The sequence below is a fragment of the Xiphophorus maculatus genome, chromosome 16, assembly GCF_002775205.1.
Source record: "Xiphophorus maculatus strain JP 163 A chromosome 16, X_maculatus-5.0-male, whole genome shotgun sequence".
Classification (NCBI taxonomy): domain Eukaryota; kingdom Metazoa; phylum Chordata; class Actinopteri; order Cyprinodontiformes; family Poeciliidae; genus Xiphophorus; species Xiphophorus maculatus.
The window spans coordinates 25,161,718-25,176,880 of record NC_036458.1 but is presented as its reverse complement, the minus strand read 5'-3'; the positions used below and the strand labels follow the sequence as shown (position 1 = coordinate 25,176,880).

Sequence of the window (15,163 nt, the reverse complement as noted above, 5' to 3'; positions counted from 1 at the left end):
CTTCCAATACATATTAGACACGCAGTGTATTTGTGTGTTACACAGATAAGGGTGAACGCCAAGCTCAGTCATTTCATCGCAGAAAAATGGCGTCTTGTGAACAAAATGAGGGAAAATAGCTTCAGTGTACTTGCGAGGCAGCAGCAGCTGTGCGACTGAATCCAGACTCTGGCTCATCAAAGTAGCTGAAGAACACGCAGCATCTGCTCTGTGGCCCATCAACTCAATACAACAGACAATAGACAGAGAAATATATGAGGAGAAGAGAGGCGAGGGGAGGAGGTGCTCCTGGCTGCTGTGTCTTCCCTCTTTCTCCCCTCATTCCTCCGAGTCTACAGGCTCGTCAAGCAGAGAAATAAACAGAATCGAGCGCTGAGGAGAGAGGACGGTCCTCCAACCCTCCCTTTCTCCCCTTCTCCCCCTCTCTCTCTCTCTCTCTCTCTCTCTCTCTCTCTCTCTCTCTCTCTCTCTCTCTCTCTCTCTCTCGCGCGCGCGCTATCTGTCCATCTTCATCCAGCCTGTTCTTTTCATGGAGAGGAATTATCCCACAGCAGGATTTGGAGACCTAGGGGCAGGGACGGGATGGAGTTACGACAGATCGGCAAAAGCAAGGTAAGCGTGTGGTGGTGGGAAGGAGGGGAGGCTCAGTTGAAACAATGCCAGTGAACAGAGCTGCCTGCGCCGCTGCATTCAGCCACAGAGGCACCGTGCTGCTGCTGGCGCTTCATGGCCACCAGTCTCAGGTACAGCAAGCAGTATTGTCATCCAGGAAAGGGGAGGGGTGTCGGGGGCTGTCTCTAACTGAAATGCATGGAATGCGTTGGAAGGTTAATAGTGATCTGGAGACCAAGGAGAGGAGAAATATGAAGGGGGATGGGTTGTTGCAAGCAGAGACTAATAAAAATAAGAGAAATGACTTGCAGGTTTCATCACTGCATTGTCTCCGCTGCACCTTTGTCTTGCTTATTGGCTTCACCAGTGCATGACAGGTCCCCCCGGCTGCTGTACTGGAACGTCACAATTAATTAGATATGTTCGAAATTAAAACAGATTTACTGTCAGCAGCCATCAGGCAAAGTAATGCAACACTGAAAGAGAGTGCAGAGGCACGTCTGTTTCTGATCTGAGTGGAGAACAAAAGTTCCGTCTCTGCTCGAGCCGTGTACCTGCCGAGGTGCGCGGAGCGGCTCGAGCTCAATCAACTGACGCAACTGGAACATACGGGTGGGAACGTTCTTTCCTTATCAGTAAACAATACTTTACAGTAATGTCACATAACAGACGACGTTGCCCGGGATATCACACCGTTTAATTTTACGCGGTAGGGCTAACACTTCCACGATGTTAATAGTTTCGGCTCCTACTCGCAGGATGTTTCCCACGGTAGGAGGCTGCAGACCTGTCCGGTGACGGGGACGTCGTGTTTCATCAAGATCACGGAAGACTTCGTGCGTATGTGTCTGTAAATTGGGGGGAGGCAGATAAAACGCAGCGTCCTTTCACGTCCACACTGTCTTGAAAGGGCGGCCTGAAAGTCACGTTAAAGTTAGCATAGCTCCGTGTTAGCTTGTGTCCACATTAGCGGTCGCCTTGACAACCATATCAGTCTGCGGTCTAGTCATGCAAGCTGATTGGAGTGAGATTGTGGTTTACTCCACTACTTTCCGGCCCAACTGTTGATGTATTACAGGTTATGTGGATAAACTGGTCCAGCTTCAATCACTATTCATGTCTGCAGTCTGTATTTTATGTGAAAACGGCATCTATTATCACTGGAAAAACATTTTTTTTACCATAATAATAAAACTGTAATAATAATAATAATAATAATAATAATAATAATAATAATAATGATAATAATGATAGCGTTGTATATAAGATACTGGTATTTGGAAAGACAAAATTCGAGCAAAATTGTGCTCATATGAAAATGAAATATTTTATATTTTCGGTCTCTCTGGAAGTTTAGATGAGTTAAAAAGTTTGGCCATGTTTTTGGTGCAATTAAATGTACTTTTAGGGCTTTAATGTGTGTAAAAAATGTGGTACATAGCAGGACATCTCTTCAGGACCAGTGTAGCTTAGATTTACCTGTTGCAGATCATGCAGCAGTGACAGTCTGCTGGATTTCTATTTGCAATTTCTAAAATAAAAGACAACCCACTGCACTGATACAGTTAGGCAGCGGCTTAAGTAGCAATATTTTGATTTATTTTAAAGGAATTTTCCTGATATTTTTAAAAAACATTTATTTATTTTCAACTTGTTATGACAAGTCCCATTAACATAAGAAGTGTGGTCCAACAACCACTCAGCAGGTCACATAAAGCTGTTTCAGGTGGAAAACACACAGAGAATCTATCAAACCACAGGGTGATACACTAACTTCAGCTTCTAACAACAACGGACCGTCCTGCTAATGTGATTTAGCTCTGCTGCAGCTTAAGGAAGACTTTAGAAAGGTCAGCATTCACTCTGAGCCTCTGCAAAATATAGTTTTAAGATCCTCTAAAGCATTTATACATTTTCACTGATGTTGGATTAGCTGATTTTGGCACGTTGATACAATTTTCAATACATTTGAGAGTGGTGGGAGGTCTCTCAAATAACAAGAAACAGCCGGGGTGCAGAGGTGTGGCTATTGTTTATATTTCTGAATTTTATTTTCAATACAGGACACAAACAAAGGGCACCAGTCATTACTGCACATTTTACCATTATTTATAAATTTATTTTTAATTAGTTGTTTGAGTTATTGAAGCTCCCCTCCACCAATTGGTTTTATAGACAGTTGCTTTTATGAAAAGAGCCAGTTCTGGGTACATTGGCCTGAAACAACAAGACAATATATGGTACCTTATGTAGAGTAGAAAAATCTACATAAAAAGAGAACAATTAATCAAAAGTTAAATACAAAAAAAAATACTGATTCATTTGATTATTCTGATTGAAGAATTATGGTTTGACATCCTGTCTGAATTTGGTATAAAATTAAATATGGCAACATTTGCTTGATCTGTGCATGTATTTATCCTCACTTACATATTACTGGAGGGATAATTGTAATGCATACACAGAGCCAAGTTTAGCCAATAACTATCATTGCTCAAACAGCTAATTAACCAATTTGTTTAAAAAGAAAGTTGTACAAACAATTCATTTTTATTTGTTAATATTACAAGATGCACTGATCTGAGTGGCTTGCAGCTGAATGAGAAGCAGCAAATCTAAATTGGAGACTATGGTCTAGAGCTAAACAAGGGTGTCTATTCTGGGCTGGGGACAAATTCACTAAAATTCTTCAGGTTTTATTGGAAGTAATGTTCACTTATTTTTTTCACCATAAATTGCCCAAATTGCTAGTTATTTTCTACAAGATATATTCAAAATAAGAAACAGGAAAAGTTCTGATTTAGCTGTCAAGCATGTTATACTATAAAAGTTATGTATTTCTTGTTATAAGAGGTAAATCTAAAAAAATGTATGTTATGAAAAAGTTTAATATTTTTTGTCCCTCATTTTGTGAAATGCATATAGATTCACCACACTTAGAGAGAAATGCTTCAAGCCTTTATTTCTTGTTAATATGATGACTATGGCTTACAGAGAATGAAAATTTAAAATTTGCTGGCCATTTAGCGCTACTGCCATGGTCATTTGTATGGTTTATACCAAGTCCTGCTGGAAAAATAAACCAGCATTTCCATACAGTTTGTCATGAAGGAAGCATGCAGTGCTCTACAATGTCCCAAAGTGTCCTGTGTAGACTGTGGACTTCAGGAAACAAAGTGGACCAGAACCAATAAGTAACATGGTGATGGCATGGCAGATGAGTGATGTATTTCTGCAGATAGCAGTAGGACCACATTGAGGAAGCAGATGAGCTTGATTCTCTCACAGAGCTGTCTCAGAATATGCTATACTGGGACATAGTAAAAGTCTTAAGAAATATGTAAAAAACCAAACTTTTTCTAAAAGCTACCTTCTGCAGCTTTAATGTCTGACAGTGGGAAGATAAGAGAACATGAAAGCTGTGTCTTCTTATAGTGCATGTCAATTTCAATTTGACATGCAATTTTAACTGTATGCCATGTTCAAGAGGGGAATAAGTTGTGAAAGAATGAATTATTATTCAGTTTTTGCATATCTAAACTTTCCAGAATCCACTGTCCACTGACAAAATTCACTTGGATCCCACTGACAGAAGTTCCTTCAAAACTTATTTGAAGAATGTAGTATGGACAAAACTATATGTCAGTTCAAACTCCGTGATAATTAGAAAACAAATAATAGGCATGATTTATTATACTAACCTGAAATTATACACTGACCAAAACATGCAGTTAGCTTAGATGTGCCAAGTAAACTTATGCTAACAATGGATTTTTAATAAATTTAATCTAAAATAATCTTAGGCTCACTGAGTTTTTTCCACAAATGGCTGTAATCCACAATTTTGTGGGTTGTTCTGGATTGTCTGCAGTGAACGTATACTTAGTATTTTCTTCCCTTTTCTAGCAGACTGCAGAAGACTTGTGTTTGTATAAATGTTTCAGATAACTACAGGTGTGTTTACAGGTTGGATGTCTGGCACTTTCCTCGAGGAGGGAATCGATTGAGAGAATGCTGCTAACTATTAGACATTGTCAATCTCCTGCTATTAACATTCTACTTCTTGTTGACATAGAAAGTACTCCTCAGTTCTTCTGTTTCTTTTTGTGTGTCTTATCTCACCTGGAGAATCCAGATTCTCCAGGTTCTGGTTTTGCCTGAGCTTTCTTCCAGTAAAGGGAAATTTTGCTCTACACCGTTGCTACATGTATGCTCAGTATGAGGGATTGTTGTAAAGTCATCTACAAAATGCCAGTAGTTGTCTACTGTCACTATGTGCTGGTCCAGGATGAGTGAATGCTGCAAGTTAATGACACAATACAATCTACTGTGGGTTTCCTTAGAATTTCTTTCAACCAATTTGAATAATAAACTCAGGTTATTATTATTATTATTAAACTAGGATTAATTAGATATGTGATTGAATTGAAATGATTTTTCATAAAGTGCCTCAAGACAACCTTTGTAGTGAAATGGTGTGAGATAAATAAACTAATAAAATAAACTAATAGTTTAAACAATATTACCATTATTATTTGCATATTGCTAGTGTGATGTTTTTATGTCAAAGCAGACTATAATAAAATGTTTTAAAATGATTCTTAAAATCAAACTTTCTAAATATGCTCTGCAGCCTTTTATATGGGAGCTCCAGGTCATCCCACCCAGACTCAGAATTTCTCCACCGCCAAACCTACGGTCCCCCTCACCCCCTCCGAGCCTATGCAACCAACCACCACCCTGGAAGCTCCAGGCAGGGTGGAGCCTGGGGTCCTCCTGGACAGACAATAGGTGAGGATTTGCTTGCTGTGTCTATTATATCAAATTCTTGTTTTTTTTTAAATTTTTTTTTATATAAAAATCTGATTAGTTGTGCCAATATAATAGGCAGCAAGGGAACACTTTGTCCTCAAAGTTGAGAGACAAATATGGCAGAGGTTTTAATGGTATGTGTATTAAGGGTGTTGGGCAGATCTGCTCATGAGTGCAGATGTGGGTGCATAAACATGTGTGCCACTCTGCAGCACTTCTCAGCAGATGAAAGCAATTTGGTCCAATCAGCAGCATCCTGAACTCAGGTAATATAAGGAATCCACCGATCATTTGGCTGGTTTTGCAATAGAGCTGAGGAAGGCAGACACAGCCCCCAAATCTGCAGTTCAATGGCAAACTGATCAAATTAATGGGAAAAGGACTTAGATTTTATAAGGTCTACCGGTAAGCCTTTCACTGGACTCAGCTGAAAATGTAGTCTGGCTTTGCTTTTGTATTTGAGTAAGAGAAATGTAGAATTTATTGAAGGAACAATTTGTATTGCTGGGTTTTAAAGTTTGGCTCTATTATTTAAATAGAGCCAAAAATTCAATTATCAATTATTCAATTATTTAAAATTCAATTAATGTAAAAATTATGTCCTGAGAGAAAAACAAGTTTAAATCTAATTTGGAAAAATGTTTGACTTCATGTAGGATTTGTTTGGTTTAATCAAAGAAAGGATTCAAGGATTCAGTCCTTATGTCCTTGAATTAAAACAAACAAAATTAATAAAAATAAAGAAAAAAAATCCATTTGGTTAAAATTGTGAAAGAAATTCGTGTCTAAAGTTAATGATGGAATGATAACTAAGAATTTATTAAATTTAAACTAAATTTCAAAATTTTTGGATGTGTTTCGTAGGTTTTTCACCTCTTCATTGTTCACTGGTGTAAATAAAATTGAGTGAGTGAAATCCTGAAGTCTCATCAAGTCCTCCTTTTTCAAGTGTAGAAAGCCATGAAGTTATAGAACATTTGACAAAGAGGTTTATATGTGAGAAAGAGAAGCTTAAATATAAGAAATTTGATCTATCTTTTTAATTTTCATCAGAACACTTGTTGCAGCATTTTGGATCAGTTAACGGCTTTGAACTGCATTTTATGGACTTCCTGATAGTAGTCCAGCCTTGAAGTAACAAATGCATGATTTAGTTTTTCAGTGTTACACCTGGATAGAATATTTCCAATTCTGGCAATATTCTGGAGATCCCTAGTGGAAAAAAAATTGTACATTTCACACATACTTACATTTCTGTAAGTACATTTTAAGTACGCTAAGTATTAAGTGTAATGCATATAAATATATACAAAGTATATAGTAAAAGCATGCTTGTGCCAATTTTAAATTGCAACTTTAAACACACTGAAATATAATTGTACCCCGATACACTTTTAAGAAATAGATTAAATAAAAGTATACTTCAAGTGAACAAAATATGCATTTGCTCAAGTGTACTAATGAAACAATATGCTTTAAAAGATATTTTGTGTACATTTTAAAAAATATGCTCAAAATAGGATTTTTTTAAATTCCCTTAAAGCTTACTTTAAAGGTAAACTATTAAATATACAGAAATTTCACTATGTTTTAAATTACATCTTAGTATATACTTTAAGCTGATGAAGTATGCTTTTTTAGTTGCCTTAGTAATCCTCTACTATTTTGTTAAAATGGCAAAGGATAAAAAAAATTAACAATCCTTATTGTGGAACTTAATGTAATGTTGTTTAACAAAGAAGTAAATAATGTGTTCATGCCTCAAAACAAACGTAGACAGTTTAGTGACAGAGGTTCTTCAACAAAAACAATACTTGTCCTTAACACTAAATGTAGGAAGTATCTTCAGTTTTACATCTCTCCAAATATGATCTGTTGTTTCCAGTTTTTTAACTAAAACACAGAAGCTAATTTTACCCAATCCATTTTCAGATGTGTGATGTAAGATCGATCTATCAGTGAACGGCATTAGCTCCAGTCCACACTCCAGACCAGATGGTGGTGGTAATGCTGAACTGAAAGTTTTTTTGAAAAGTGCCATAAAAACAAGATGGCACTTTTCCCGGCATCATCGTGAGCTGGAGAGGAGAAGAGATGCTGTTCAAATTTGCCATTTTTACTCGCATAATATTGCCTTAAAAGTATAGAGAGCCTTGATAATAGTTAGTAGTTTTGGTAAATTCAAGCTGGTTACGTCCTAGTCCAAGTTAAACAACAACACAACAGAACAAGAACTGGATGCAAATGAAATGTGGGCCACAAAAGGAGCCTGAAGGGACGAAGGCTAACGTGTTGCTAGCTGGTGGTAAGTTTGCTTCAAAATGCTAATTATCTTTGTTTAATTATAAACAGTGCAGCATATATATAAACAAACTTTGTTTCAGAAATAGATATTTTAACAAATGTTATGATTATATTTTTATAACAATCATTCATCATCATGTTATAACTGCATGGAGGCTCTGTGTGTTGACACCTAATATAGTTTTCTAGATAAACTCAACCTGGATTTAATTAAGCTCAGTATGCCAAAGAGACTTTGATAATCACTGGTTTTATCTAAAACATATTTTTACAGTAAGAAAATGAAGATGAAAGAGGAAGCCAGGGATCAGAAATTAGAAAACCTAAAGACTTTGCTGTCTCAGAGGCTCTGGCTCCACCAGATCACCAACCAGTTCTGAGGATGAAGCTCCATATCTTCATAGGGTACGGCATGTTTTTTTTCCTGTCTACATTTTTAACAGCCAAAACTGGTGTGTTTCCAACAATAAGTGCTTAATGAACATGATTTGATTGAAAAGTAATTTTACAGAATTTATTCCCCTTAAAATGTATGAAACATTTCTGTTTCATACATTTTATTTGTTGTTAGCTTTCAGGGCCCTGAGATGGACTGGTGACCTGTCCAGGGTGAATCCCGCCTCTTATCTGATGACTGCTGGACATGGGCACCACCAGCCCCCCTACCATCCTTCAAGGCTCAGTGTGTTCAGATCATGGATGGAAAGATTTTAAGGTAGTTTGTCTCCCTGAAGTCCACACTTAAGCCACACTTTATATCTAAGTTGAGGAAATCATCAACTGATTTTATGATATTGCTGATTATTTTCCTACTTCTAACATAAACAGGCAAAGAAGTCACCTAGAATATTTTTTCACCCAGGCATCTGGTCCCAATCATCAGACTAATTCTGATGCCACATACAAAGCGAGTCTACAATGTCCTAAAATTGTAAGCCATACTGTTTTCTTTGCCATTTATCTGAACTCTTAAAAATACAAGAGCTTTCTCTGTATAATTGCTCTATTGTTCTCTTTTGTAGGTTTCTGTAAAGTGCAATGGATGGGAATGTTCTGTCATTGATCCTCACTGTTCTTAGGAAGGAGAAATGTCAGTTTGTCTGGAGTAATACTGGAATACTGTGGCATTGAATTAAAACAATATTTTACAATAAAGTGTACCAATTTTTTGTATTGTGCTAGTTTTTATAAGCATATCTGTAAACTTAATATATTTGCAGTCTGTGATGGTATATTAACAATTTACTCTTGAAAAATGTGAATATATTGAATACACATTGTATTTGTTTCTCCTGGAAAGTGTGTTGCAATTGATCCTTCTGTGTTCTGGTAGCCTGATGTGTTTGCAGTACTGTAGTGTGTATGAGGCATGTAATGTACAAAGTGGCAAAGAAGAATAATGAAAGACATTGATAAGTAACTAAAAAGTGTACTTCGTTAGCAATTATAATAAACTAAAAGTTTAATTGGAACATACTGTGATTACAGTACTAATATATAAACTATATAATGCTTATAAATTTAGAAGATATTCTAAATATATTCAAATCTGAATATTTTACTAAAATGATAAACTTAAGTTTTACTAATCAAGCATAGTTATATTACATATAAAAGCTATATATCTGAAGTGTAAAGCTGTTCCACTTTAGCACATAATACACTCGGTGCACTCCAAATGCACGAAAATGTGATTTTCTATAATTTAATTACAATTAAAATAGATTAAGTACAAAATTATAGTTATAAAACAGCATGCTTTAAGTTATAATCCTTAAACTTGATGTATACTGATAATTGGCCTGGCTTCAAGTATGCTAAGATTTAACTTAGTATATTTATCTTTCACAAGGGTTCTGAGATTGATCTCAAGGTTTGAGGGTTTTGTCTGGTGGGTTTGCAACTTTTCAGATTTGGAGCTTTCCTTTTTTTTTTAGGGTGTCTGGGTTCTGGAAATTTCTGCGATTTTGGGGCAAATTTATTGTTATTTTTTTTTTTTTTAATAAAAGTTACCTCCTGCAACTTTAATGCAGGAGGTGAGAATAACAATCAAAATGGCAAGACATAGAGGTTTGAAATAATTCACTAGATGTGCAATGAATCTTTAAAATATTTAAATTTCACTTTATATGAGTGACAAAAAATTATTGTCACTCATACTCAAAAGAGAACAATAGCGCAAAGACAATATTCTAGTCTTTGCCGTACATTTTTATGCTCTTTCTTTTTAAACACTTAAAAACCAGCACAGAGCTTGTTTATTTGTTTTCTTCTAGATGAAACCACTAACTAACTTACCATTACCTCTTAGTTTTTTTGTTGTTTTTTTTAACAAAGAAAGTATTCTTTGTGTATTAGTTTCTTTTCTTGTCTGTAAGCTATGTTTTCTCAAATACTGTCTATTATTGCAGTTGCCAGCTCACACTAAGTCAAGTTTCGGTTCTGTTGCAAGTATCTTCCTGTTAAAGAGGAGTTTTTATTTTCTCTGTCTCTATTGTGTTTCTGCACTGTCGCCTCAAGGCACTTCTAAAGTACCTAGAGGTGATATTTGTTGTTTACTACTGCCATATAAAAAATGGAATTAAACTGAACTCAATTATTGTTTGTTGCCAGGTCTTTCTGGGCTGTATGACACCAGCCTGCACCACGCCAGCACCTCTGGTCCTGACCCTGCTGTCCTTAATCTGATCTCAGCACTAGAGTCCCGGGGTCCACAGGCTACACCCTCTTCTTCCTCTCTTCTCTCTCAGTTTCGGACACCCTCTTGGCAGCCCTGTGAGTGTCGGTGATCTGCTCAAATTTGAATGATTATTCAATTCCACAAAGATTTTCTCAAATCTAAGTTGCAGACATGCAAAATGAAAATTTTGTTGATTTGAAAATCAAAAATGACCTTTGTGTGTTAAATAACACTTTTTGTTTATCATTGTGATCCCTAGCAATGCATACACCAGGCCCTGCGGAGCTCTTTATTTCTGGGGCCATTCCAGGTTCTGGATCCTTTCCCTCTTCTTCATCCCTTTCCGCTTATCAACATCCTGGCTCCTTCTCTGGACGATCATTCACTCCTTCTCTATCCTTGCAGGATGCCCCTACATATAACCCAACTTCTAATGGATTGTTATCCCCCCATGTTTCTAATCTGCACATTAAAACCCCCTCCCAGTCTAGCTTGGGCTTTGATCGCTTGCTTTCTTCTCAAAGTGCCACATATAGGGGATCGCAGGAGTCCCCTGCTCCTCAGAACCAAATTTTATCCGACGACTCTAATTGCCACTTACCTCCTGCCCAGTTCAACCTGTTGTTTTCTCAACTTCACAATCGGCATTCTCAGTTATGCTCTTCATCCATGTTCTCTTCTTCTCCCGCCCTGCTGGGGGCAGCAGTTCCCCAGCCACAGTCTGCTCCAGAGAGTGTAGTTTCTCGGCAAGACAGTGTGATCAAACATTACCAGCGTTCACCTCCAGCTCAGTCTACAGCTCTACACCAATATACAAGTTGTGGTGGGACATCTAGATACCAACAGTTAGTCAGTCAACATCAGAATGCTGGAATGCCCTGTAGTCCCCTGGATGAACAAAGTTCGTCTACTGATCCTAAGCCCTCACCTCTGATGGAACCTCAGTCATATCAACCGACTATCCAAACTCCCTACACAACCTCACCATCTAGTTCCTCGGTATCCTCTTCATCTGCCACAAAGGGACCCATTGGTTCCAGTTCCAACAGTGGTTATCCCACTTCAGGTTCTTTGTCTTCCACTCATACTGCACACAGTCCACCATCAGAATCCTCCTCTAGTTCCAAGGCAAACAGTATTTCCTTGCCCACATGCTCTCGTCAGCAGCATGGTCCTCTGCTAGCCCCAGCTCCACCTCTACTGCCAGTGGTGTCATCTTCCCTTGTTCAACAACCTGCTCTTAAACAATGCCTAACCAGCTATGGCTCTCAATCTCTGGTGAAATCTAGCACTGTCATGCCAAACCAGACCTCTCCATCTCCCCATGTCCAGTCTTACTCCCCCACCCAAGTGCCATCTGCACACATGGCCCAGAGCTTTGGAGGATTTAGCTCACCTCGTCCCGAGGATTTAAGTTCTGGAGAAGTAGTCACTGGAGGAAAGGCTTTCACCAGTATAGGTTCTGGAGGACACTCTTTTGCTTCAGAAATAGTCTTTGGTGACTCCAATTATGGCTCTGCTTCTCTCAGGAGGGCAAGCAGTCCTTTGGAATATGGGAATGAATCATCAAGGATGGGACCTTTATCAGGAGAAGCTACACAAAGGGGTGGAATTAAATCTGTAGGGTCAGGGAGTGTTACTCCTGCTGTTGGTAATGAACGTAACAGCTCCCATCATCTGCCTGAGTCAAGTACATCACCTGTTATCATTTCTACTCTCTGTCACTCTACTTTACATTCCCCTGCTGCTGTTTGCCCCTCACCGACCCCTGGTAGCTCAGGAGGGACTAAATACTTGTCTTCTATCTTGTCTCCTGCTTTTATGTCCTCACCAGAAAGTTTCCCCAATACACAACAAACTCAAAGCGACACCTATCATTCAACACCAACCAAACCAAAACCTGATTCAAAATTATTGGCAGCTGATCGATCTCGAGTTGAAGCAGAAGAAACTGAAGATTTCTTGTTCCAACATTTACTACAAACAGAAAGAGCAGCACCTCATCATTCCCAGCATCATTCACATTCTCAACAGTTATCCCAATGTATATCACAGGCTAGAAATAGTGAAAGGAAGGGGATGAGCTTCGATATCAACAAGCTCTCAAATGAGCGCCACCATTCTCAGAGTGTCATTCGTACCAATAATGGTACGAACCACTCTGGTTCAGAGTCAATGATTACTGAAACAGCAAATGACCTAAACAGACAGTTAGAATCAACCCAGAAAAAACAACAGACCACGTCAGAGTTGACTGTGTCAAAGTGCCCTGCTGGAGAAGTACAAGGAGTTTCAGAATCTCTGTCTTGCTCCCTTACTATCCAGAGCAATCAACAGCAACATGAGTCTTTGGAGTCTGTAGTACAATATGGAAGAGGGGATCCCTATACCCAACACCCACACCACCAACATTCCTATCATTTACATGTGTCCCCATATTCTCAACAGCATGCTCAACACTCCCATCAAATTACCCAACAATCCCTGCACAGTCAACTTGCTCAGCACTCTCAACATTCTCAGCATTGTCAGGCCAATTCCCATACTCGGAACAATCCACGTACTGACCAAAAAAAGCCTTCAAGTACAAATGACAATGCCTATATATGTAATACACCTGACTTGCTTCAGGCTCGCCAAAGTCAGGCCCCCATTTCTTTGACAAATCCACCAGACCCTTCTCAGTCAACACATGTCATGCAGTCTGCACATTCTCATACCCCCTGCACTAAAATGAACCTTCAGCAAGTACTCACACGGCCCCAACAGCAACCACATAACCCTTTGAGTCAGCCAGGTATGATTGGTACAATTGGTGAAACGAGGGTTGCTGGGGTGGAATCAGATTCACAGAACCTTTCTCCTCAGTTGCCACTTCCACTGCAGAACCAAGGTATAGATTCTGACTACAGACTTGCTACTCAAGCAAGAGATCAGCTTCAAACAAGTCAGAATTCAATACCTCCTCTGGAAATGCTAGACCAATCTCTTTCACAGACCAATAACATTGACACTAGTGAACCACTCAACGGAATTGAACTTGGTATGACTGTTCCAGTAATCGAGGGAGGTGGTGGAGAAAGGTATACACACCAGCACAGACTTACACCTCAGCATCATTCTCAACAAAAGCACCCAGATCTCCATAATCTTCTTGCTGAACCAGATTTAGGTTTATCCACATCTTCACATCTTCACCACCTCAACCCGCCACCTGCCCACACCCGCTCCCATGTTCTCCAAGGGCAACAAGCGCACATTCACCAGCAGGTATCACATGAACAGTTAGGTCATCTGCAACCCCATTTAATGTCAGCAAACATGGCTCCTCCTCACAATCCACAGCAAGCTCAACAAAGACAGCATGAAACACAACTTCCACACTCCCGGTTAGACCAGCTCAAACAGCACCAGTTTGACACAATTACCCCAGCAAATAAAGTTGGACTGGATCAAACTCAGCAACAGCAACGGTTTCCACCTCTATCATCCATCTGCTTTCCAGACTCACTCTTACAAGATGAGGATCGCTCATTCTTTCCTGAAGTGGAGAATATGTTTTGTTCATCTGAATATAAGTCAAATTGTGCTGGGGATTCTGGGACAGGACAAGCTATTCAAGGAACTCTTAATCAGAGTTGTGGGCAATCACAGGAAGATGTAGAAGACCTAAAGGTTGGAGGTGCTGGAGAGGGATATGGTCTGGGTAATCATCACACTGATCAAGTTTATGGACAGTACTGTCACACCCTTCCAGGAACAGGTAATGGCAATCTGCATTTAGACCATGACTCTGTAAAAACCCATGAGCTTCCTTCTACTGTGAATACTGACCAGCTTGGCCTCATCCAGTCTCAGAATCACTCTATAGCACTGAGTTCAGCAGCCCAAGGTGATGCATCTGCTAATAAAATAATGGGAGCTGTGGTTGGAAGTTCCAGCACTACTGGTTTGACTTCACCTATCTTTTGTTCTTCTAGACCCAAAAAACTACTGAAGACTAGCTCTTTTCACTTGCTCAAACAGCGACGTGATCCACAACCCAAAACAAAGAAAAACTATCCTCAAGAATATGAATTTGAAGATGATGAAGATAAAGCTGATGCTCCGGCAGATATTCGTCTGAACAGCCGACGACTTCCAGACCTGTTGCCAGATTTGGTATCAAGTTGTAGGAGGGCTACAGAACTCAGTCCAATGACGAGTGATGTCGACTTCTGCCACCCTACTAGCTACACTCTAATTGGGCACAATTCACACATCCTATCTCATGATGGCCCTAAGAAAAGGGGCAGGAAACCAACCAAGCCAAAACGTGAAGGCCCTCCTCGGCCACGAGGCAGACCACGTATTCGCCCTCTTCCAGAACCTCCTTACTGCAGGGGTTTGATGGGCTTAGCTACTGGAGAAACAAGGAGAGGACGTGGGCGAGGTAGGGGACGTGGTAGACGAGAGGAAGGACTGGTGAAAACTCACAGAAACATGAACAAAGCACAAAACCTTCCATATCAGCAGCAGCAACACCAACTACAACAACAGTACAGCCAACGGCATCACATCCAACATCCACAACAATATTACAGCCAACAGGCTGACCTTCCTCAAGCTCCACACAAACATGTGGAGCATCACCACCATCTTCAGCAGGAAGTGTCCTTTTCCCACCAACTGCACCACCATCAAGTTTATGAAGAAAGACAGCAGCATACACCCCAGCAAGACTTGGCTAAAGCGATCAAGGTAAATGCAACAAAA

General features: G+C 39.4%; 1 protein-coding gene and 1 long non-coding RNA gene across 4 annotated transcripts in view; both read left to right on the top strand.

The window, feature by feature from the left end:
• Positions 1–51: 51 nt before the first annotated feature.
• LOC102230057 (proline-rich protein 12-like) overlaps positions 52–15,163 on the top strand; it is a 39,352-nt gene continuing 24,240 nt past the window's right edge. Inside the window, exons 1-4 of one of the 3 annotated variants that reach the window (XM_023348868.1) lie at positions 52–612; positions 5,246–5,403; positions 10,342–10,503; positions 10,668–15,148. In XM_023348868.1, the coding sequence (XP_023204636.1) occupies positions 530–612; positions 5,246–5,403; positions 10,342–10,503; positions 10,668–15,148 (4,884 nt within the window). In that variant the 5' untranslated portion in view covers positions 52–529. Of the gene's footprint in view, positions 613–642; positions 744–5,245; positions 5,404–10,341; positions 10,504–10,667; positions 15,149–15,163 lie in introns of those variants that run through there. The other 2 variants (XM_023348866.1, XM_023348867.1) reach the window with 2 other exon arrangements.
• On the top strand, positions 7,141–9,086 carry LOC111611628. The gene is made up of 4 exons (XR_002754134.1): positions 7,141–8,133; positions 8,300–8,443; positions 8,557–8,659; positions 8,751–9,086. It is a non-coding gene; the product is annotated as an uncharacterized LOC111611628 (long non-coding RNA).